Source organism: Dermochelys coriacea, chromosome 8, assembly GCF_009764565.3.
Source record: "Dermochelys coriacea isolate rDerCor1 chromosome 8, rDerCor1.pri.v4, whole genome shotgun sequence".
NCBI lineage: Eukaryota > Metazoa > Chordata > Testudines > Dermochelyidae > Dermochelys > Dermochelys coriacea.
Genome location: NC_050075.1, coordinates 48,694,838 through 48,719,697, shown reverse-complemented (window position 1 = coordinate 48,719,697; position 24,860 = coordinate 48,694,838). Strand labels below are relative to the sequence as shown.

Here is a 24,860-nt window from a genome sequence, read left to right as displayed (position 1 = left end):
GATCGCAGGATTCAAGGGGCTGGGAGAAGGGCAGGAAGAGCTACCCTTGGAGCAGAGGGGCCAAAATTTCTCATTTCAGCTGTTTTGTTCCTTTCCATTGCTCTTAAATGCTGCTTTAACTGAAGTCAGCAAGATGAGATCATGGTGATAAGTGTCAGTGATCCTGCTTTTTATCTGGTTCAGTTAGCACTGCCTACAGCAGAGGCCAAAGCCCAACTAAGAACCAAGAACTGGGTAGTGATGCTAGGCCAGCACCAAGTGATGATTCTTGTGCCTGCAGCTCACTATAGGGAAAGGAAGAAACATATTCCTGGCTGGGACCGGGACCCCAACTCAACCTCTTCTACTCAGCCACCCAGCGGAGTCACTTGCTGTTGGAGATCAGATGCTTGGAGTGAGCATTCTGTCTGTACAGTCCTAGCACAGGGAGGGAGATGGACTAGGAGGCCCAGTTTGATCTCTCATGTGACAGGTCACCAGGCTAGGCCAATATCATTACAAAAAAGTTCCAGTTTACAGGACTTCTGTATATCCCAGTATGTTTAGCACAGGCTTTTTTCCAATCCCCCTCTGTATTATTGCCCAGGCCTACTATAAAAAGCACTTTTACTCGAGATTTCAAGATGAAAACAATTCCTTTGAATTTTAATTAGAAAAAAAATAGTTTAAGTTGGAAATTAAGTTTTATTATCCAAAACACCCCGCCCCCCAAAAAAATCCCTAACACTCTACACCTTGGAGATTCTCCAGAAAGCTGTGAAGAGGTATGGAGGCTGGCTACTCACTGGAGACCCACTCAAGGTGCTGGAAGGCTGAGTACAAAGTGTTGCCCACCAATCCGAGGAGTGCAGCTGAACCGATGACCCCTCGGTTTCGCTTTCCGGGATCTATAGAAAGAGATGAGAGAGTGCAAAGACTTAGCTAGCTCAGCAGCACCATCCTGTGCCATGCTGCTCAGCACTAGCCTATGCTATAAGGAAGTTTAATACACATTTAACAAGGTAGTACTTGAGGAAGTGGGGATGCAGGTCAGGGCTCAGCTTGCTGCAGAGAAACTGCATTCTCAGCTGCCCAGTTAGTTCATTTTTGAAAGGGAAGCCAAAAAGCTTCTATGGAACATGGACATTTAAAAGCAAGCAAGACTGTTGCAGGCTGAAACCTCCATGCTTAGCCCTACAGATCCCCTAAGGTCTAAATCTTGAATTCAGGATTCCAAGCTTCCCCTGCTCCACTTAGTGTAACTGACACCCCGTGGAGCTGCATCATCAGTTACACACAGGTGTAACAGAACTTGGCGGGTAAATGGATGAGGGAATGACCTTCACATACAGGTCTAGGCTGTATTTCCCATCTGAGTCTGCAGTCTGTCACTGCTCTGGAGGCTTGTAACTTTTGTATTTCATTTTACACAAATGTTTTGCCATTCTTTAACCCTATCACTTTATGACATTTATCATGACTATATGACCACTCAAGCCAGTTACCCAAAGACCGATTGGGTTCCAGGGCTAGATTGCCAGGCTGTAGCACTCCACACAGAATACCCCACAGTGAATAACTACTTTAGAGAAAGTGAGCAACAGGGAATTTTAGCTCTTCTGCTTCCTGAATGTTGTCCTACAGATGGAAGTTTAAAGGGCTGTTGTCCTTCTGCTGTTCAGTACTTGCACTGCTTTTTGAGGAATAACGGGGAAGAATCATCTGTTTTCCCTATCATCATCCAAGTATTTATAGAAGCACCAGCACCATATTAGCTAGGTGCTATAGACACAATTAAATAGTACAGATTTGGTCCAGAAGAGCATGCTTATCATGGATTGAGGAGGAGGAGATAGTTGGTCAGGGCTAAAAGTCCTTGCTCTTTAAGTCAAAGAATGCCACTTGTATATGGTGGGAGAAGGTATCGACACACACAAATCAGTCTATCCTTTCCCACTGTGGACAGAGTTTCTTTTCTTAGGAAGGGGGAATATGTGCTGCAGGTCTAATTAGGATACTGTACCTTTGAAATTAATCTGCCTTCGCAAACTCAGAGAAGTGAACAAGGGACTGGGAACTATAGTTCAGTCTCAGGGTGGAGCAATAGATATCATGGCACTGGGGGTAGCCATATTTAGCTCATCCTATCCCCAGAATAGAGCTCCTTATAGAGAAGGACAAGCGCATGCAGACTCTACAATGCCAAGTCTATGCTGTCACCCCAGCATGTGGGGCAAAAGCACCAGCCTCCTTTCAGTAGTAAAGGAAGCCTTATTCATGCTCCTGCCTCACAGGGCAGCCTTCCACTAAAGAGGCCAGATGGTCAGCACTGGAGACCCCAGGTCTCAACTGGGGCTCATTCTTTGTCAGTCTAAAGACTCACCTCCTGTGTAATAGCCATAGGCATAGAGGACTCTTCCAATGATCCAGGTGATGCCAAGCCCAACAGCGACGCGCTAGAGAAAAGTAGGAAAGGTTAAGGATTTCGGAGCTGAGGAAAACTTACCATGCTCCTTTGGCCATGTAAATAGGCACTCTGCTTTATAAACACTGGCTATCAACATGGTAAGGAGTCAGTGTAGAAAAGGAATGTGTGTCTCTAATAATTCCCTCTCGTTAAGCTGTGGAGTCCTCACGAAGTCAGCAGCACCAGAAATCAGCGTCCCAGAGGAGCACAGTGTGACAATGCCATGAAATATAGCATGTGGTCTGTATCAGTGTCACATATACACTGCCCCCAACACAGATGCCACATTATGTCTTAGAATTGATCCTGGTGTCATCAGTCTGTGGCATGTGCCCTCCTTCCTGTCCACCTCCCAACATCCCCAGTGACCAGCCAGACCTATAGCCACTAATATAGTGTAGCCCTAATTTACCAGATGCTGGTTAACCAAACTCTTCCATTCACCAACTGTTTTCTTCACTGTGCTCCAGATCTTTCCCCTCATTCAGTGTCCTAAGCACAGTGGAGAGAGCACTACCTGGTGCAAACTTGACAGCATTAAAGGGACTATAGTAATTAGAAATGCCTAGTCCCTACAGCCACAAGTTGTCTGCTCCAGGCTTGAGCCACCAGGTATGTTGAACAAAACCAACCAGTTTTTGAAAGCTTGTTTTTTGCCACTTTCTGGAGTGGACCAGAGATAGGAACCAAGTAGAAGTTATCCCTCGCTCTTACGTTGCAAGAAATCTCAGCAAGTACAAACACACAAGTGGCACTTCCCCATTTGCAGACACTGCAAATTTCCACCTAACAGCTTAGTTCCTGTTTTTCAGGCTGTGGTTCCAGTTTGCCAGACTAGGACCTCAGCTGAACCTGCCCGTGCTGCTGCCTCCAGTCTCTCCACACCAGTGCTTGGCAAAGGATGGCAATTGGTTTTTGCAAAAAGTTTCAAATCTTGGTAAGTTTTTCATGAAATTCGTCTGGATTTTGGAAGAAAAACCTAAACCTGAACATTCTTCATTCCTTGTCCCCAGCCCTTTTTGCTAATGGCAGAGAGAAAAAACAAAACATTTTTGGTGTCTCAATTGAAATTTTTCCATGGAGATTTTCATTTAGATAAAGGCTTTAAGAAAAAAAATTTTTTTTTTTGACAGAACAGTTTTGACCAGCGATCCTGCACATGCTGCAGTGTGCCATGAAGACTGGAGGGGCCTGAGGCTCACTAGGGGTTATAATGCACCCAAGCAAGCTGGAGGCAACAGCAGCTCCAGTTGGCTCAGCACAGGTGCATGGTTCAAGTTGGGAGACAGCAGCCTAATGTAGGATGCACTACACAGATCAGGAACCTGTCTTACAGAACACTTGTCTCTCAGCTGTGCAAGGTGATTGATGGCTCCCATCAGCACCTCTTGAGCAAGTACAATGCACAATGAGGCTAGAGTGGAGCATGCTAAAGATTGATCAGGCAGACTTCGCCTCCTTGGGAGATCTTAGCACATTCTCTTGCAGCCAACACGAAGGCAGGGGAGAGTAGGAACAGTCTCTAATCCAATCATTTCAAACCTGGCTAGGGACATGACTCACCGGGTGATAGACTCCGCCCACGGCTAGAAAGAACAGGAAGGAGGGATAAACTTCCAATCTGAAAATAAAAGACAGAGATTTGCACTTATGACTAAACTCTAGGAGGTTTTTTGTTTTGGTTGCTTTTAAAAAGACCTTTGTGGATATCTAGACTATCAATCCCTGCCCATCCCACCTTTCCCCACACTTCTTAGAATTGGGCAACATATTTTAGGGAACACCCTCAGCCTGCTTAGAGACCTAGAGCAAGGGACTGGACTACTCAGAAGAGGCCTTCAAGTCCAGCTTTTAGCTGCCTCTGCAAGCATGCTGTGACAACCACAGTGGTGTCTACACACACAGTGTGCAGTAACGGATGCACAAACCCTTGGGAATCTTGAAGATCCCTGAGCCACTGCCCAGGATCAGCAGCGTATTTGCTTACAAGGCCTGACTTTAAAAGGGAACTCCATTGTCAAATGCTAAGCCACTGTTTACTAGCTGGGGAATGGGAACACACCAGCCATGCTCCGTTTGAGAGCCAGGTCTCTCTGGGCTGGTGAATTCATTCTCTGGGAGAGCCAGGCACTCATCAGGCAGCTGAAAAAATGAGACCATCAAAAGGCAAGGTACGACATATCCCACTGGTAACACAGAGCTTCCTGGGCCTTAGGATCCGTCCACATGGGCAAACTGCCAGGACTGTGATATAACATGGTAGTCCCCACCTAGGTGACTGGAAATGAACCCCTGGATGAGGGCCTGTCTCACCTACTAAGCATTACGCTGCAGCAGAGCCTTACATTTTCTCAGAGCCCAATCCAGACACAGACAAAGTGTTTAGCAGAAGCAATTGCTACATTCCAGGTGCCAGTGCTTAATAACTTAAATCTTCAAGTCAGCACTCAGGGCCGTCCACGATACTCACGTGTTCTGGTGTGCGCGCTGGATGCAGTTGAAGAGATGTCCATGTTCAGGGTCCGTGCTATACATGGTTGGATACTGTTAAAGACAACACAGTGTTAGCAAACACATGGAGCTCTGTGGCCTCTCAGCGTCACTCGCCGCTTCCTGCGGGGGCTGTTATTTCCCAGAGCACTCAACCGGGGCGATCTGAATCTCAGCTCTGCTTGTTTGGCAAGACCACCTGACTGCCTTGGGGGGTTTGGAGTTCAAGTTGTGTCATGATGCCCTCCTTCAAGAATGAGCTGTAGGCTGCACTTCAAACTCCTGGGTGCATTGGCTGAACAGTGGCACGAAGTGAACCCTGGCCTCACGTCCCCATGATCTTGCAAATGCCATTAGATGTGACACAAAATGGAGATCCGTCCCCCCAGCTGCTACTTTAAGACCATCCTTTGGCTCTGGTCAGATAGAACTTCTGGGAAAGGACACTTGGCTGCTTCTCTCTATACCCCCTCCAAAAGGCAACAGGCCGGAGTTGGCTAGACCCTCTCTGTGCAATCCCATCTGCTCTGTGGAGCCAGTCTGAAGGCTGGAATGGAGGCTAGAGCAAACACTCCTCCCTCCCACCCAAAAAAAATCCTGGACACCGTCTCATCTGGAGAGCTGGGCAGAACATCGCAGGTGGGAATAAGGACTGGAGGCTCACGGCCTCCCCCATCTCCTCTGCACATCTGAGCAGCAAGCAGGAGTGGTCCCTCAGCTGCAGATACTTTCCTGAAGCAAGCTGGGGTTAGATCTCTGTGCACGCATTTGCTGTCTGGGTGGGAATTTAATCCAGGAGTGTCTACATTGGTTCTAATCCTGCCAAGCTCTCTCTTGCCATCTCCCAGCACTGAATTTATTGCCCATTGCTTCTACTCAGTCTACAACAAATGGGCATGAATGGAGATTCCCTTATCTATACCATGCTCACATGGAGCCCTGAGGATGGTCACGCCACATCACAAAGCTAGCCCATAACCTTAAACAGAGACTCTCAAGTTGTGTGAAGAAACTGCCATCATGCGTTGTCAGCAGGGGTGGAACCCAGAATCTGCAGTGTTGAGTCCTTCCCATTTGAATAAGATGGGTAATTCCACTAGCTGGGAACTGCACTGAACTCTTCCTCTGTGGACCAGCCCTGAGAGGCGTGTAACACACTGAATGATGGGCTCCCCATACAGAATACATCACAGCCGGCCTTTTATGTTCTGATCCAAGTCCCCCTGAACACCCCATTCTATGCACTCACGTGTGGGGAAAGAGCAGCAGTGGTGCACATAAAACCCAGCAGCCAGATGCTGCTGCAGCCTCGTACTCACCCACTGACTGGCCCTCTCTTGGGGATGTTTCAGGGTTATACCATACAGCTCCTTCACCCTTTCTCAAGTTTCTAGAATCACACCCTGGAGGAAGTGCCCAAAGTGCCAAAGCTGCTTCCAAGCACAGTAGGCTCCACATGCCAACGTCCTGACTCACAGCAGCAGCTGTTAATAGGTTCCAGGGTGGACTCCGAGATTAAGTTTAGTTTACAAAGGGTCCTCTTTGCTATTGTTCCTCTTAAATATCTCCTTTGAATTTTATAAGCCCTTCTCCCTCTATTTTTAAATGCTCCTCTAAGATCATCTCACTTTCTCCTGCCCCAAATCCAAACTGGGTTTTTCCCAAAGGCAAGATCTACCCACCTAGTAGCAGGGAAAAGCATAAGTAAATAGGACAGGGACGATATGGTTATTTGCTTGTCACAGGTCTCTTAAGTTTCTCTGTTTCAGACACCCTTCAGCAGCCCCATTCAGTCCCAAGCAGCTGATCTGCCACATTGCTAGGTCCACAGATCTAACTCTGGAGATCGGAGCACAAAAACACCAGCTCCCCAACCACACACACTCATGGAGGCATATTGCCAGGTTATAAGGGTGGGGAAAACCTGTGTTTACGTGCGATGTTCTAAGTTTTAGAGTCCTGGAAAGTCTTGGGTTTTGCAGCTGCCTAGGTTGAAGGTGGGGGTGAATAGACCTAGAAGGTGCTGTAGCAGGGAGGCAGCAGCCCGTGCCTAAGGACAGAGGTTAGAACACCTCAGCAGAGCCAGTCCCATCATATCTCCCCCAGCCTGAACTCTCAGCCCATTGCTGCCAGGTCCTACACCTCACCTCTCATGGGAAAGAAACAACAGTGCCTAACAGCAGCAGGAGATCTGGCACAGCGACCAAGAGGGGGAAAGCCTTCAAATGCATCTGTGTGGGTACTGGAAGGAGACTGCTGCAACTGGGAGACAGAAGCGGAGACTGGAACTGAGTCAATAACTCTCTTCCACTGATTTCAAATCTTAAGGGTAAGAATATCCACTGTGAGGGTTATTGCAAGCACCCCTCTAGGAGGATTGTACAAAGGATAATAGAATAACTAGCGCTGGAGGGGCATGATAGCTAGGGCTCAGGTCCAGGGAATAATGGGGAATCGCTGCACAGTTCTGAACTACTTCACCTCACTATATTCTCCCATTTAGTACTGGGCTATACTAGAAAATTATATTGACCCAACTATGTTACTCAAGTGTTTGAAAAATCCACACTCCTGAGCGATGTAGTTAAGATGACCTATGTCCCTGTGTAGACAGTGCTAGGTCAATGGAAGAATTCTTCTGTTGACCTAGCTGCCACCTCTCAGGGAGATGGATTACCTATGTTGATGGGAGAACCCCTCTCATTGGCATAGGTAGTGTCTACAGTGAAGTGCTGCAGCTGCACCGCTACAGTGTTTGAAGTAAGAAAAGGAGTACTTGTGGCACCTTAGAGACTAACAAATTTATTTGAGCATAAGCTTTCGTGAGCTACGTGAGCTGTAGCTCACGAAAGCTTATGCTCAAATAAATTTGTTAGTCTCTAAGGTGCCACAAGTACTCCTTTTCTTTTTGCGAATACAGACTAACACGGCTGCTACTCTGAAACTAGTGTTTGAAGTGTAGACAACCCACAAAGTCAGTGATAATGTCACTACTGCTATCTTGGCCAACACACTGGAGACTGAACCAGGGACTCCACAGCTATAAGCATGACACACTACAGCTTGAGGTGAAGAACCAGGCTCTCCAACGAAGAACTGTAACAGACCCATCAGACAGGGATGTATATGTAATACACACACAGTGACTAGTGGGTTACTACATTTGCTGAGTGGACCACCACCATGGATATGCTCCTCTGCAGAGAGCTCCTAGGATATGTTGAGGCATAAGGCTAAGAGCCAAACACTGGAGAAGTGCAGTATTCTCATGATATCCCGTACTGCAATGTTCCTTATGTACTAGGATCTAGACAAGACCAGATTCCTGTTCATCAAACAATTCACACAGAATGGGACCTAGTCCACGAAGTCTTGTGTTTCCCCTAATTACCAGTGCTTCTGCCATACTAAGCCAGCTAATGAGATGCCTGGGCCTCTCTCCTTCAAGATAGCCAGTAGAGGCATTCTTGGTGCCTCAATGGCAGGACCACCTGCACTACCCACTCACCGCCACTTTGTACTTCTTGCGTGCCTTCGCCACATTCACAGCGAGGTGCGTTATCATGATAAAGCCGGCAACACCGGTCAGGACCACGTAGCCGTATTCCTTTGAGAGAACGACCATCTTGACACTGTTGAGAGAGGAGCATTCGTTTACAATCTCAGGACAGGACTGAGAATCCACAAGAGACTATTAACCCCCATTGGTCTGAAAAGTCCAGATTTACTGAACACTGACCAACGTCCTTCCAGCATGGGGACCTGGGTGCCTGAGGGAAGTGACAAATTATGGGCTTTCACCTCTAAGCTGCTTGCTGAAATCCAGCCCAGGCAGTTAAGTACAGTACTATGTGAAATGAGTCAGGGTCTCTACGTCCAGTTCATATTAGGCAAGTATGTACAGCATAACCTTCACCATCATAACTGTGTCTCCTCGCTGGCACTTTCAGTAGAGGAGTCACAGATGGATTGGGCCCTGGAGTCAGAATGTCCCGTAAGTGGTTCTTTAGATCAAGAAGAGGCAATCTTGGGCGGTGCATGCAAGGAGACAATGGGTAGAAGCTTGCCTCAGTACATGTGCCTGGTCTGTGACTGTGGTCTGGTATACACTTCAGTTATATCAGCAGAACCTTTTAACTGAAAAAGTTATACTTGTAAAAGCTCTAGTGTGGATTCAGTTATACTGGTATAAAGGTGACATATTGGTATCATCACCTCCCTTCCCATACAGGAATAGCTATACCGCTATAACTGCACCCACATGGAGCGTGGTTGTTCTGCTTTAACTGTACTGGTATAGTTAGAGCAGTACAACTTTTAGGGTAGACAAGACCAGTGATAGGACAGCTCTCTCTTGAGGGGTCTATCTGACAGATTTTCAATAGCACTAAATTCACTTAATTGTTTAGAATAAGTCTTAATAACAAATATGTAAATTCTACTGTTGCAACTGTCCCAAATTCTAGATTAGGGCCCTTGTCCTCCTCCCACTGAAGTCAATGTCAGGACGACTATTGACTTAAATGGGACGGTGTCACACCAGAAGACAACAGATACTGGTGACCTGAGTGAGGAGATGTTACAGGAGGTTTAACCCTAGACATAAAGCACTGCAGACTGCCTTCCAGAAGCCCTTTCATCCGAACTCTAGCTGTGGCCACATGGTCATTGACACTGCACACAGTGTGGGGGTAGTGGGAGGCACAGCAAAGTTGACAAATGTACCCACGTGAGTGAAAAGTGGAAACCATACTTCAGCCCAGCTAGCCACTGGTAAGCTGAGTAATGTTCTTCCTCCCAGCAACTAGAGAACAATGCCAGGGAGCAGGCTCAGATTCACAAGCACACAGCAAGTCTCCAGAAGCATCTAGTCTCTGGTATTTACCAATAGTTGCACATGCAGCTCCACTGGCTATCAGGAGACGGCCTTGCAGAGCTGTTATACACAAACCATGTCTCCCGATACCCAACCCCTAGCCCTGCAAATGAGCTTTCCCAGTTAAGTTACCTCTCTCCACTACTTGAACAAGGTTCTCTCCATTTTACAGGGTCAAGTCAAACCTAACTGATCCTTTCCATCTGGTAACTCCACTGGGCAGTGGAGGCCTCCTATCCTTCACTGACATAGAACCAGAGCAGTCCTGGAAGAACATGTTACCTTAGGAAACTGGCACCTGCAGCCTACTTTGGCAATGCTGCCAGCACTCACGAGCAATGGAACAGAAATTCATAAGGGAGGAGGTTTAGTTTCACACTTACAAGGATAATTATAAACAACATGGAAAGGAATGAGGTTATCAAGGACAATGGCGTAGACTTTGCACATGAAAACTTGCAGGTACTGTAGTTATTTTAAGCATTCATGAGAACACTGAAAATTAAAGCAGATTTAAGGCTGTAAGCATGAGCAGTACCCCTTGTTATAAGGGTTACTACACTTCATTTAGACTATCGTAAATGATCAGCATTTCACAAACACAACAGGTCAGCAAACTGAGGGTCATTTTTTATTATAAGCTGAATTCATAATACCAACTGCCAGTGGTGATCAGGAGCAGCATTTTTCTGCTCAGATACTCAGGAGGGATACTGCCCTCCACCCACAGACTTCATCTCTGCCTGTCACCTGGGTCACTGGCAGGGGCTACCCTGAGAACGTCTCACAGGCCGCTACTACTGCGGAACACAACAGCGCCATTGCATAAAGGCTTTCACCCACGGAAGCGGACACCCACGCTTCACCGAAGCTGCTTAGTCTGCAAGTGAAATTCGAGGCCTTATGATTAGTATTGAAAAGACTTGCCCTGCATAAGACCAGCCTGCCTGAATGACTACCTGTCCCAGAGGCTGCAAGGCTGGAGCTGTGGAGTATAGGCAGAGCACTTCTGAAATGCCCTCTCCTTCCACAGGCACCAGGGCCATACTGCATGTAGCACTCTTAGGGTTTGTCTACACTATCACATGGGGTCAATCCAAGATACGCAACTTCAGCTATGTGAACAGCATAGTTGAAATCGATGTACTTAGATCTATTTGCCGTGGTGTCTTCACTGCAGTAAGTCAACAGCTGACACTCTCCCATCAACTCCGCTTGCGCTCCTTGTTCTGGTGGGAGTAGCGGAGTCAATGGGAGAGCGCTCAATTTATTGCTTCTATACTAGACGCGATAAATCCACGCCTGTTGGATCGATTGCTGCCTGCCGATCCGGTGGGTAGTGTAGACAAGGCCTTAGAAGAGACTCCAGAGGCTTGTGTTAATTGAGGGGTGCTTTATTGGCTGTGTTGGAGGAGCCCTACCCCCATTTTTGTACCAGCTTTGGCTCAGTGAAACACCCAGATAAGTTACTGCTTAAGAATATTGTTTAAAGGGGTGTCACCTCTCAAACCTGCTAGGATAATCTGGGTATCTTCCACCTCATCAGTTCCCTGCCCAATGCCCTTGCAATAGCAAAGGTGATGCCTCAGTTTCTCCTATTCTCTGCCCATTTCACATAACAATTTAGTCTCCTGATGAACTGAAATGCTTTGGTTTCACTATTGTTGTTGTGCTCAACACAGGGGTATTTGGATGTAGTTTAAGGCCTGTGATATTCAGGTAGACTAAATGATTTAATGGCCCCTTCTATGAAACGATGACCCACCTTCTTGGGGCAGCATCCCTTAACGTTTCTGTAAAGTCAAAATTACCATCTCAATTTCAGCTCTAAGACTCATTCATACAGGGCCCTTCACTAGAAAAGGGTCAGAGTCCAACAATCAAATGCAGCACCCCAACTAAGGAACTGTTAAAGCTTATATTGGAAGATTAAAGCCCACTCAGCTTTCCAAATGGCTCACTAGATCATAGGACCTTGTGAAGCCAAACGACTCCCACTGAAACCAAGTCTACGCTCATGAATTTTACAGAAGAATTCCTGCTTGTTCCAACACTGGTTCAGCTGAACTAATGTTAAGCACCACCATAAGCCCTAGTGTAGAAAAGTCTGTGCTGTTTTTACCAGTGTAAAACCGCTGAATGGGTAAAAATGGGTCTGGCTGCAGGGGCTCATGTTTACATTAACACCTCTTCAGCTGAGCCGGTGGGATATATATTTTGTAAGGCTCTCCCTAGACAATGTTTCTGAATCTTTCCATTGACTTTAGTGGAAGTTGGTCGGTCATTTGTATGTTCCCACTTGCAAGTATTCAGACCAGAGGCTAACAACATTATAAGTCAATAATATACTTTAAAATCATACCAGGAATGCACAAAGATTTTTTTTTTAAGTTTGAATGGTATGGTCCAGGTAATCAGGTTTTATTAAAAAACACATACAACAGCATTCTGCACTGATTATCTCCAAACACAAATTGGAAACAGAAAACAGAAATTGCTAGGAATAAAGGCATAACATCTCCACATTAGGATTAGTAGTAAGATACTAATGAGAACAGTTCACCAATACAGAGCATCTGTAAACTGGGTGCAATCAAACAACATGCATTTTTATAGCCAAGTGCAAAGGCAGATATTTAAAAACAAAGCATGTAGGTAACACTTACAAGAAAGCACTGACTCTGAAAAGGACATGGGGATAATTGTAGCTACCAAACTGAGTATGAGCTCTCAGAGCAATAGGGTGGCTAAGAAGGGCTAAACTGATACCTGGATGTATAAATAAGGGGATATACTGAATAGGAGCAGGGGGGCGATATTATGTCTGTGTAGGACACTGGTGAGAACATTACTGGAATACTGTGTCCAGTTCTGGTGTCCACACTTTAAAAAAATGTTGGAAACTTGGAGACAGTGCAGAGAAGAGCTACAAAAATTTATGATTCTAGCTCTGGAGAACACTTAGAGATCAATTTAGCTTATCAAAGAGAAGGTTAAAAAGTAACTTGATCCTGGGCTGTAAACCCCTGCTCAGGAAGAAATCAGATACTAGAGAGCTCTTTACTCTAGCAGGCAAAGGTCCAGCGAGTTCCAATGACTGGAAGCTGAAGTTAGATGTACATTCAAATTGGAAATGAGATGCAACATTTTAAACAGTGAGGGTGTAAGTAAAGTGGTCATCAAGGGATTAACTGGGTTACTCAAAATATTATGGGTTGGAGCTATGCTCCACCTCTCCCTTACTTCCTATTTAGTGTGCCCCCTCCTGTTTGCATATAGTTGAATATAGCAGCACTTTCCCAGCCTGAAATACTGTAAGTAAAATGTGTTTCTTGTGCACTGAGCAATTCCTTTACAGAAGAAGGTAATTAATCAGTGGAACATCTTACCAAGAGAAAGGGTAAATTCCTCATCACTTTGAATCTTTAGGTCAAGACCAGATGTCCAAGAACATCTAGATAAATCCACAAGTTACTGGTCTCAATACCGTTCTCTTATGTGGTAGGAAAGAATAATTCACTGCAGGAATGACTAGGTGAAATTCTAGGACCTGTGTTATGCAGAAGGCCAGGCTAGATGATAACTGTAGTGCCTTTGGGCCTGGATCTGTTTATGTATAATTTTGCCATATCAAAAAGACACTGGAAGTCTGTTTTATTTCATAATAAAATCAAAACAAGTATGAAGAAGATGAGATCAAAAGTAACTAACTTTAAAAACTGCAGATGGTAATTTAAGAGTATCAAATGAAAAACGGTAAGAAAACGGAAACAGGCTTCCAAACTTCAAAGATAGTAGGAAAAAAATAAACAAGAATTACTTCTAAGTGCGTCACTGAATATGTTACAGGCCCACTGCTCACTAAATGCATGTTAACCAGATAAATAGTCGAAAGAAATGACTAAGGAAGAAGGAGTAAGAAAGCATTACAAGGAAGAGTCTGCAGACAACATCTGAAGACAAGTGTGGGAATACTGATAGCAACATAGAGACACTTTCACCTGATGCATGCAGTCTTACCTTTGCTTCACAGTGGCGTAAGTCCATAGGTCACAAGAGAGTCTTAATGACCTTGGCACTGTAACACTGCCATAGATATTGCAAGACTGGCTTTTCATCCTGACTCAGCATTGCTGGAGCAATTCTGCTAAATGAGTCAGGACTGAAGGATGCTTTGATAGGTTACCTCTGTGCACAGTCAATCATCAGCCTAGCAGTAGTAGAATCACAGTTACAGTGCAGTGAGCCAACTGACAACTTTTACAACCACATGGCATAGAACTACTAAGGATTGGGTTAGCTGGAAGGAACTGTCATGTTCAGTTGTAGCAAAGGCCAACACAATCACAGGTTATATCAAAGTCAGTATTATAACAAACATTATATGCTTGTACAAGACTACAAGAAAGTCACACCCAAGTACAGTAAAACCAGGCAAAGGAATTCAACAGGACTCAACTTGAGTCTTATTTTTTATGACCTGCAGACACACAGTGTATTTCAGCAACCTTTGACCACAACCACAAAGACTCTGCTAACAAACTGAATGACGTGGGTCATAAGGCTGAATTCATTCCCCCTGAATTGCAGGTACTTAGGGATTATCTACACAAAGATGTTCTTCCAGAATAAGGTAAAGTTTGAACTTAAAATGCAACAACTATTCTGGAATAAGAGTATTTACATGGGGAGTTATCCCAGAAGAACTATTGCGGAATAGTTATTCTAGAATAGCCACGGCCAGTCAATTTCCCCAAGCAGACAAGACCTTAGAGCCTTGAGACAACTTGAGCTCAAAGGATTGAAGAGGATGCAGGCCATTACATATTCCAAGACTCAAAAGCTTGTAGCAGCTCAGTAGGCAACTAATAGTAATGAATAAAGAAACACACGCAGCAACGCCCCTCTGCCATGTACATTGGCCAAACCAGACAGTCTCTAGGCAAAAGAATAAACGGACACAAATCTGACATCAGGAATTATAACATTCAAAAACCAGTAGGAGAACACTTCACTCTCCCTGGTCATTCAATAACAGACTTAAAAGTGGCAATTCTTCAACAAAAAAACTTCAAAAACAGATTCCAACGTGAAACTGCAGAACTGGAATTAATTTGACCACTACAAAAGTGATTTTTCCTCCCTTGGTATTCTACTGTTGGTTGAATTGTCTCATTAGACTGACTCCCCCACTTGGTAAGGCAACTCCCACCTTTTCATCTACTATGCGTATATATACCTGCTACTGTATTTTCCACTCCATGCATCTGATCAAGTGGGTTCTAGCCCACGAAAGCTTATGCCCAAATAAATTTGTTAGTCTCTAAGGTGCCACAAGGACTCCATTTTTTCAATCTAAATTGTAATTAGTGATAACACATAATAGTTATCTAGACTGTAAACTCTTTGAGACAGAGCCTAAAGTTTGCATGTTTCTCAGCAAAGTGCACAGTGCGCTACTATTGGTGCTTTACAACCAGTTAAATATTTTGTCTTTCTCTAGGACCAACCCAGTAAAAATCTCACAGCACTTTACAAACATTAATGAATTCACATTAAACATTTCATTAGCCTGGAGATAAGGTTATTCAAGAGCATTTCCTTTCAACACCATCACTACAAACCAAAGAGATCACTAGTTAAGGCCACAAGTATCCAGAGCAAACTCAGTGCACATGTATTACCATCTACACTTCATTTTACCCTCATAGGCTGTCAGCTTCACAACAGTCTCTAGCTTCCAACACATGGCCACCTACCATGCCTGATTAACACTCACATGCACAGCCTTCATTCCTGATGGGAAGGACTCATGCATTTGACTATGGCATTTTCCTTCCAGGTAATAACATTAAAAATGTCTGGATCGAGGGACATTGGAGAAACAGGCTCAGGGGTCAGTTGTCCACGCTGGAAGACTTGATGCCTGGAGAACTAATGAAATGGTGAAATCACAATTGCTGAGAGTGAAAGCTGAGTAATTGCAATAAGAAATCAAGACGGTTCAAAAGCCATTGGTTGGTTGATTTTTGTTAAATCCTATTTAACTTGAATGACTAACACTTTTTAATGAAGGAAGTCTTGTAATAGCCAGAACCTCTACCGATTCTTTTAAGGTGTTAGGGCTCAATAACTGTCCTGGAGCTATGCTCTAAAACAGAAGTGGGCAAACTTTTTGGCCTGAGGGTCACATTGGGGTTCCAAAACTATATGGAGGGCCAAGTTGGGGAGGCTGTGCCTCCCCAAACAGCCTGGCCCCCACCCCCTGTCTGCCCCCTCCCACTTTGTCCCCTGACTGCCCCCCTCAGAATCACCGACCCATCCAACCCCCCCTGCTCCCTATCCCCTGACTGCCCTGACCCCTATCCACACCCCCGCCCCCTGACAAGCCCCCTGGGACTCCCACGCCTATCCAACCCCCCCGTTCCCCATGCCCTGACAAGCCCCCTCCCCAGAACCTCTGCCCCATCCAACTGCCTCCTGCTCCCTTTCCCCTGACTGCTCCCCAGGACCCCCTGCCCCTTATCTAACCGCCTCCTCCCTGCTCCCTTACCATGCTGCTCAGAGCAGCATGTCTGGCAGCCGCGCCACCCGGCTGGAGCCAGCTACACCGCCGCGCTCCCCGGCAGGAGCTTGCAGCCCTGACGCCCAGAGCGCTGGCAGCACAGCGAACTGTGGCTGCAAGGGAGTGGGGTCAGCAGGGGAGTGGCTGGGGGCTAGCCTCCCCCTCCAGGCTCAAGGGCCTGATGTGGCCCGTGGGCCATAGTTTGCCCACCTCTGCTCTAAAACCATGGTAGACCACACTCAACATTAATTATATTTCTATGGTAGAAAAAGCAGGACATTTTAGAAACAAAACCTAACACATTTTTCAAGCCTTCTTTATATATCATAAGTAGCAAAAAAGAAAGGTGTGGGGGGGGGGAAGGAAGCACAAGTCCAGTTTCGTAAGTGTCCTATGCAGGTCACCTTTAAGAAAGCTCCATTTATGCAGTTTTGGTCGTCATTTAGGGTATGTCTATACTACAAAAAAAAAAAAAAAACCCCAAACACAGCAGCGAGTCTGGGTCAACTGACTGGGACTCGCATTACAGAACTAAAAATAGCAATAAGAAAAGGAGTACCCGTGGCACCTTAGAGACTAACAAATTTATTAGAGCATAAGCTTTCGTGAGCTACAGCTCACTTCATCGGATGCATTTGGTGGAAAAAGCAGAGGAGAGATTTATATACACACACACAGAGAACATGAAACAATGGGTTTATCATACACACTGTAAGGAGAGTGATCACTTAAGATAAGCCATCACCAGCAGCAGGGGGGGGAAAGGAGGAAAACCTTTCATGGTGACAAGCAGGTAGGCTAATTCCAGCAGTTAACAAGAATATCAGAGGAACAGTGGGGGGTGGGGTGGGAGGGAGAAATACCATGGGGAAATAGTTTTACTTTGTGTAATGACTCATCCATTCCCAGTCTCTATTCAAGCCTAAGTTAATTGTATCCAGTTTGCAAATTAATTCCAATTCAGCAGTCTCTCGTTGGAGTCTGTTTTTGAAGCTTTTTTGTTGAAGTATAGCCACTCTTAGGTCTGTGATCGAGTGACCAGAGAGATTGAAGTGTTCTCCAACTGGTTTTTGAATGTTATAATTCTTGACGTCTGATTTGTGTCCATTCATTCTTTTACGTAGAGACTGTCCAGTTTGGCCAATGTACATGGCAGAGGGGCATTGCTGGCACATGATGGCATATATCACATTGGTAGATGCGCAGGTGAACGAGCCTCTGATAGTGTGGCTGATGTGATTAGGCCCTCTGATGGTGTCCCCTGAATAGATATGTGGACAGAGTTGGCAACGGGCTTTGTTGCAAGGATAGGTTCCTGGGTTAGTGGTTCTGTTGTGTGGTGTGTGGTTGGTGGTATTTGCTTCAGATTGGGGGGCTGTCTGTAAGCAAGGACTGGTCTGTCTCCCAAGATCTGTGAGAGTGATGGGTCGTCCTTCAGGATAGGTTGTAGATCCTTGATGATGCGTTGGAGAGGTTTTAGTTGGGGGCTGAAGGTGATGGCTAGTGGCGTTCTGTTGTTTTCTTTGTTGGGCCTGTCCTGTAGTAGGTGACTTCTGGGTACTCTTCTGGCTCTGTCAATCTGTTTCTTCACTTCAGCAGGTGGGTATTGTAGTTGTAGGAATGCATGATAGAGATCTTGTAGGTGTTTGTCTCTGTCTGAGGGGTTGGAGCAAAGGCGGTTATATCGTAGCGCTTGGCTGTAGACAATGGATCGAGTGGTATGATCTGGATGAAAGCTAGAGGCATGTAGGTAGGAATAGCGGTCAGTAGGTTTCCGATATAGGGTGGTGTTTATGTGACCATCGCTTATTAGCACCGTAGTGTCCAGGAAGTGGATCTCTTGTGTGGACTGGTCCAGGCTGAGGTTGATGGAAATTGTTGAAATCATGGTGGAATTCCTCAAGAGCTTCTTTTCCATGGGTCCAGATGATGAAGATGTCATCAATGTAGCGCAAATAGAATAGGGGCATTAGGGGACGAGAGCTGAGGAAGCGTTGTTCTAAGTCAGCCATAAAAATGTTGGCATACTGTGGGGCCATGCGGGTACCCATCGCAGTGCCGCTGATTTGAAGGTATACATTGTCACCAAATGTGAAATAGTTATGGGTCAGGACAAAGTCACAAAGTTCAGCCATCAGGTTAGCTGTGACAGTATCGGGGATACTGTTCCTGACGGCTTGTAGTCCATCTTTGTGTGGAATGTTGGTGTAGAGGGCTTCTACATCCATAGTGGCTAGGATGGTGTTTTTAGGAAGATCACCAATGGACTGTAGTTTCCTCAGGAAGTCAGTGGTGTCTCGAAGATAGCTGGGAGTGCTGGTAATGAAGGGCCTGAGGAGGGAGTCTACATAGCCAGACAATCCTGCTGTCAGGGTGCCAATGCCTGAGATGATGGGGCGTCCAGGATTTCCAGGTTTATGGATCTTGGGTAGCAGATAGAATGCCCCAGGTCGGGGCTCCAGGGGTGTGTCTGTGCGGATTTGTTCTTGTGCTTTTTCAGGGAGTTTCTTGAGCAAATGCTGTAGTTTCTTTTGGTAACTCTCAGTGGGATCAGAGGGTAATGGCTTGTAGAAAGTGGTGTTGGAGAGCTGCCTAGTAGCCTCTTGTTCATACTCTGACCTATTCATGATGACGACAGCACCTCCTTTGTCAGCCTTTTTGATTATGATGTCAGAGTTGTTTCTGAGGCTGTGGATGGCACTGTGTTCTGCATGGCTGAGGTTATGGGGTAAGCGATGCTGCTTTTCCACAATTTCAGCTCATGCATGTCGGCGGAAGCAGTCTATGTAGAAATCCAGGCTGCTGTTTCGACCTTCAGGAGGAGTCCACCCAGAATTCTTCTTTTTGTAGTGTTGGCAGGAAGGTCTCTGTGGGTTAATATGTTGGTCAGAGGTGTGTTGGAAATATTCCTTGAGTCTGAGACGTCGAAAATAGGACTATGCTGACAGCTTGTGCTACACACTCTCAAAGAAATTGCGGAACCACCTGATCAACATCCTCTACAGCAAACAGGGAAAGATTAAGAATGAGCTCTCAAAACTGGATACTCTCATAAAGAACCAACCTTCCACACAAACTTCCTCGTGGCTGGACTTTACAAAAACTAGACAAGCCATTTACAAAACACACTTTGCTTCTCTACAAAAGAAAAAGGACACTAAGCTATCTAAACTACTATATGCCACAAGGGGCCACAACAATGGTTCCCGTAACCCACCCAGCAATATTGTTAATCTATCCAACTATACTCTTAGCCCAGCAGAAGAATCTGTCCTATCTCGGGGCCTCTCCTTTTGCCCCTCCACCCCCACGAACATGATACAGTTCTGTGGTGACCTAGAATCCTATTTTCGACGTCTCAGCCTCAAGGAATATTTCCAACACACCTCTGACCAACATATTAACCCACAGAGACCTTCCTGCCAACACTACAAAAAGAAGGATTCTGGGTGGACTCCTCCTGAAGGTCGAAACAGCAGCCTGGATTTCTACATAGACTGCTTCCGCCGACGTGCACGAGCTGAAATTGTGGAAAAGCAGCATCGCTTACCCCATAACCTCAGCCATGCAGAACACAGTGCCATCCACAGCCTCAGAAACAACTCTGACATCATAATCAAAAAGGCTGACAAAGGAGGTGCTGTCGTCATCATGAATAGGTCAGAGTATGAACAAGAGGCTACTAGGCAGCTCTCCAACACCACTTTCTACAAGCCATTACCCTCTGATCCCACTGAGAGTTACCAAAAGAAACTACAGCATTTGCTCAAGAAACTCCCTGAAAAAGCACAAGAACAAATCCGCACAGACACACCCCTGGAGCCCCGACCTGGGGTATTCTATCTGCTACCCAAGATCCATAAACCTGGAAATCCTGGACGCCCCATCATCTCAGGCATTGGCACCCTGACAGCAGGATTGTCTGGCTATGTAGACTCCCTCCTCAGGCCCTTCGTTACCAGCACTCCCAGCTATCTTCGAGACACCACTGACTTCCTGAGGAAACTACAGTCCATTGGTGATCTTCCTAAAAACACCATCCTAGCCACTATGGATGTAGAAGCCCTCTACACCAACATTCCACACAAAGATGGACTACAAGCCGTCAGGAACAGTATCCCCGATACTGTCACGGCTTACCTGGTGGCTGAACTTTGTGACTTTGTCCTGACACATAACTATTTCACATTTGGTGACAATGTATACCTTCAAATCAGCGGCACTGCGATGGGTACCCGCATGGCCCCACAGTATGCCAACATTTTTATGGCTGACTTAGAACAACGCTTCCTCAGCTCTCGTCCCCTAATGCCCCTACTCTATTTGCGCTACATTGATGACATCTTCATCATCTGGACCCATGGAAAAGAAGCTCTTGAGGAATTCCACCATGATTTCAACAATTTCCATCCCACCATCAACCTCAGCCTGGACCAGTCCACACAAGAGATCCACTTCCTGGACACTACGGTGCTAATAAGCGATGGTCACATAAACACCACCCTATATCGGAAACCTACTGACCGCTATTCCTACCTACATGCCTCTAGCTTTCATCCAGATCATACCACTCGATCCATTGTCTACAGCCAAGCGCTACGATATAACCGCCTTTGCTCCAACCCCTCAGACAGAGACAAACACCTACAAGATCTCTATCATGCATTCCTACAACTACAATACCCACCTGCTGAAGTGAAGAAACAGATTGACAGAGCCAGAAGAGTACCCAGAAGTCACCTACTACAGGACAGGCCCAACAAAGAAAACAACAGAACGCCACTAGCCATCACCTTCAGCCCCCAACTAAAACCTCTCCAACGCATCATCAAGGATCTACAACCTATCCTGAAGGACGACCCATCACTCTCACAGATCTTGGGAGACAGACCAGTCCTTGCTTACAGACAGCCCCCCAATCTGAAGCAAATACCACCAACCACACACCACACAACAGAACCACTAACCCAGGAACCTATCCTTGCAACAAAGCCCGTTGCCAACTCTGTCCACATATCTATTCAGGGGACACCATCAGAGGGCCTAATCACATCAGCCACACTATCAGAGGCTCGTTCACCTGCGCATCTACCAATGTGATATATGCCATCATGTGCCAGCAATGCCCCTCTGCCATGTACATTGGCCAAACTGGACAGTCTCTACGTAAAAGAATGAATGGACACAAATCAGATGTCAAGAATTATAACATTCAAAAACCAGTTGGAGAACACTTCAATCTCTCTGGTCACTCGATCACAGACCTAAGAGTGGCTATACTTCAACAAAAAAGCTTCAAAAACAGACTCCAACGAGAGACTGCTGAATTGGAATTAATTTGCAAACTGGATACAATTAATTTAGGCTTGAATAGAGACTGGGAATGGATGAGTCATTACACAAAGTAAAACTATTTCCCCATGGTATTTCTCCTTCCCACTGTTCCTCTGATATTCTTGTTAACTGCTGGAATTAGCCTACCTTGCTTGTCACCATGAAAGGTTTTCCTCCTTCCCCCCCCTGCTGCTGGTGATGGCTTATCTTAAGTGATCACTCTCCTTACAGTGTGTATGATAAACCCATTGTTTCATGTTCTCTGTGTGTGTGTGTATATAAATCTCTCCTCTGCTTTTTCCACCAAATGCATCCGATGAAGTGAGCTGTCGCTCACGAAAGCTTATGCTCTAATAAATTTGTTAGTCTCTAAGGTGCCACGGGTACTCCTTTTCTTTTTGCGAATACAGACTAACACGGCTGCTACTCTGAAAAAAATAGCAATGTAGATGTTCCCACTTGGGCTGGGTGCTGGCCTCTGAAACCTGGTGATGAGGATGGGGAGGCTCTCAGAGCTCAGGCTTCTAGACTTCAGTCCAAATGGGAATGTCTATACTGCTATTTTTAGCCCCACAGCATGAGCCCAAGTCAGCTGACCAAGGCTCCAAGACTTGCTGCCGCGGTTTTTTGCTATATAGACATACCCTCAAATTGAAGCCAATACAGACAAGGTACTCCTAGAACCACACAGATCCTGACACAGCATGGCCTTGTAAGTCAAGCAATAGATACAGGAATTAGGGCTAGTCTACACTTGCAATGTTAAAGCGCCAAGGTGGCAGCGCTCTGTGCCTTGTGTGGTCACGGCGCAGCGCTCTAAAAAACCCACCCCCACGAGGGGCGCAGCTCCCAGCGCTGGGGCACTGTCTACGCTGGCACTTTACAGCGCTGAAACTTGCTGCACTCAGGAGGGTGCTTTTTCACACCCGAGTGAGAAAGTTGCAGCGCTGTAAATTGCCAGTGTAGACAAGGATACGCACCATCTTAGCTTCAACAAAAAAACTTCAAAACCAGACTTCAAAGAGAAACTGCAGAGCTACGATTCATTTGCAAATTTAACACCACTAAATGTGGGCTTGAATAGGGACTGGGAGTGGCTGGCTCACTACAAAAGCAATTTTCCCTCTCTTGAAATTGACACTTCCTCATCAATTATTGGGAGTGGACCACACCCACCCTGATTGAATTGGCCTGGTCAACACTGGTTCTCCAATTGTAAGGCAACTCCCTTCTCTTCATGTGTCAATATATTTATGCCTGTATCTGTAATTTTCACTCCGTGCATCTGAAGAAGTGTTTTTTTTTACTCACACAGGTTTATGGGTAAAAAAGGCTAAATCTGTTAGCCTTTAAGGTGCCACCGGACTCCTCGTTGTTTCTGTGGATACAGACTAACACGGCTACCCCTCTGATGCTTGACACCATCCTAGCTGGGAAACCTGAAAAGTTAGCTTTGTTTTGATTCTCAAGATGTACGTTTTTATATATCTGAATACCCCACTCCTTGTGAGCAATGTTCTAGTTCACAGGAACAAGAAGTTGGATGAACTCAGAGTGTATGCAATACCCACAACAAATCCAGTTCTCGGGGGTTTCTTGCAAGTAGTTCATCCAACAGAGATACTGGGATTAACAATCTTGCAGGCCTTTCTTCTTATGTTGTATACATTTCAGGGTAGGTTCAAATTTGAGCTAATCAATTTTGGTAGCATCTCCTTCACTGCAAGATCTCTGCAATAACCAATGCCTCAGCACAGGCAGGTCTGAAATGAAAAAGGTACTGTCTGCAGCAAGTGGGACAAAAGGAGACAGACAAGAGGATGCAGCATTTGCACAAGAAAGTGACATCTCTCTCCCCCACCCTTGAGCAACCCCTCCTATTGTTTCTATGCCGCATAGGTACTGTGAAAGGAGATATAATGGAAACCCCACTCAGTGATGGGATTTTAAATACATCTTCTGGCTCCCTACTGGGTGTCCTTCCCCAGTTACCTGGTGGGAGAGGACTGGCCCAGAAATTCAGGCCAGAGTCTAATCAGTAGAGTACTGTGCGATCCACTGTGCCAAAGAAAAGTGACCCCTAGATTGCTTGGGGATGTGGAACAGGGAAGTGACCAGGCATTGGTTTGTGTGAGCACTGGGCTCGAGAGTGGCTTGCAGGTCAAATGGGAGGAAGTGGCCCTACAGAGGCAACAGGGAGAGAAGCACCTCGGAAGCCGCAGGGGCCAGTGAGCCCAGCAGAGCTGTGGCAGGAGAACCCAGAGCAGACAGGGGAGTCACCAAGAAGTGGTTGTGGGGTAGGCAGGGACCAGTACAGCCGGCAGGAAGAGCCCACAGGGAGCCAGGGATGAAAGAAGCTGCCCACTGGTGAAGTGCAGGGGAAACTGCCAGCCTGGGGAAGCCCAGCAGGAAGCCGCCGTGGGCAGGGCCTGAGCCGACACACAGACCTCTTGGGGAGCGTCATTAAGTGGAACCGCAGCTGGGGCAGGGGGCACAGGGGCACGGACCCACCTAAACCAGGAGGAAGAGGCCCGGCAACAGCCCCTGGGACAGGCCCCAGCCTCACCACGCGCACTGAAGGGCCAAAGACAACTTTAAAGGGAATGACTCCGACTTTACGCAACACCCCAGCTAGGAGGTCTAGAGATCCTAGGGGCTGGGAGATTATCCATGTCCCCCCTGCCCCCGCCCCTTGGCCTAAAACCAGAGGTTAGGGGCAAGGGCCCCATGGCCTCTCCTCCCACCCGGGGAAAGGGGGGGGCTGCCCAGGAGCGCAGAGCCGCGGGGAAAGGGGGGGGCTGCCCGGGGGCGCAGAGCCGGGGCGGGGGGGGGGGCGACGAAGGGCTGCCCCGGGGGCGGGGGGGGGCTGCCGTCCAGTGCCTGCGCGCCCCCAGGGGCGCAGAGGCGGGCACATGGGCCGGGCTGCCCGCCGCAGGCCGAGGCGCCAGGCCCCAGGTTGGCTCCCAGCTGGCGAAGGAGCCGCCTGGACTCACCCGCTGCCTTTGCCGATGCTGGGAAGCGGGGGAAGCCCGGGGCTAGCCAGGGACTGTCTAAGCCAGAGCCGCGTCTGGACTCGCCCCGGGCCCCGCCGAGCCACCGCCCCCAGGGCGGGCCCGCAGCGCCGCGCACACCCGCCCCCTGGCCCTCAG

At 46.7% G+C, this 24,860-nt stretch overlaps 1 protein-coding gene across 3 annotated transcripts; it reads right to left on the bottom strand.

Annotated features, from left to right (window-relative positions):
- Positions 1 to 745: 745 nt before the first annotated feature.
- On the bottom strand, positions 746 to 24,860 carry MGST3 (microsomal glutathione S-transferase 3). 3 transcript variants are annotated; one of them, XM_038413038.2, is made up of 7 exons: positions 24,705 to 24,824; positions 23,283 to 23,474; positions 8,445 to 8,568; positions 4,917 to 4,990; positions 4,010 to 4,067; positions 2,363 to 2,435; positions 746 to 887 (listed from the first exon to the last, which is right to left on the bottom strand). In XM_038413038.2, exons 3-7 carry the CDS (start codon positions 8,559 to 8,561, stop codon positions 778 to 780), a joined length of 432 nt encoding a protein of 143 aa, XP_038268966.1. In that variant the 5' UTR covers positions 8,562 to 8,568; positions 23,283 to 23,474; positions 24,705 to 24,824; the 3' UTR covers positions 746 to 777. The 3 variants fall into 3 exon arrangements, with proteins under 3 accessions (XP_038268966.1, XP_038268965.1, XP_038268967.2); XM_038413037.2 differs by lacking the exon at positions 23,283 to 23,474 and having other exon boundaries at positions 24,705 to 24,860; XM_038413039.2 differs by lacking the exons at positions 23,283 to 23,474; positions 24,705 to 24,824 and adding an exon at positions 13,833 to 13,954.

Coding starts and splice junctions, on each gene's coding strand:
- MGST3 (XM_038413039.2), bottom strand. CDS start 13,930: ATGAAAAGCCAGTCTTGCAATATCTATGGCAGTGTTACAGTGCCAAGG. Junction 4,991..8,444: donor GCAAGAAGTACAAAGTGGCG/GTGAGTGGGTAG, acceptor TGTCTTTAACAG/TATCCAACCATGTATAGCAC. Junction 4,068..4,916: donor CAGCGCGCACACCAGAACAC/GTGAGTATCGTG, acceptor TTTTATTTTCAG/ATTGGAAGTTTATCCCTCCT.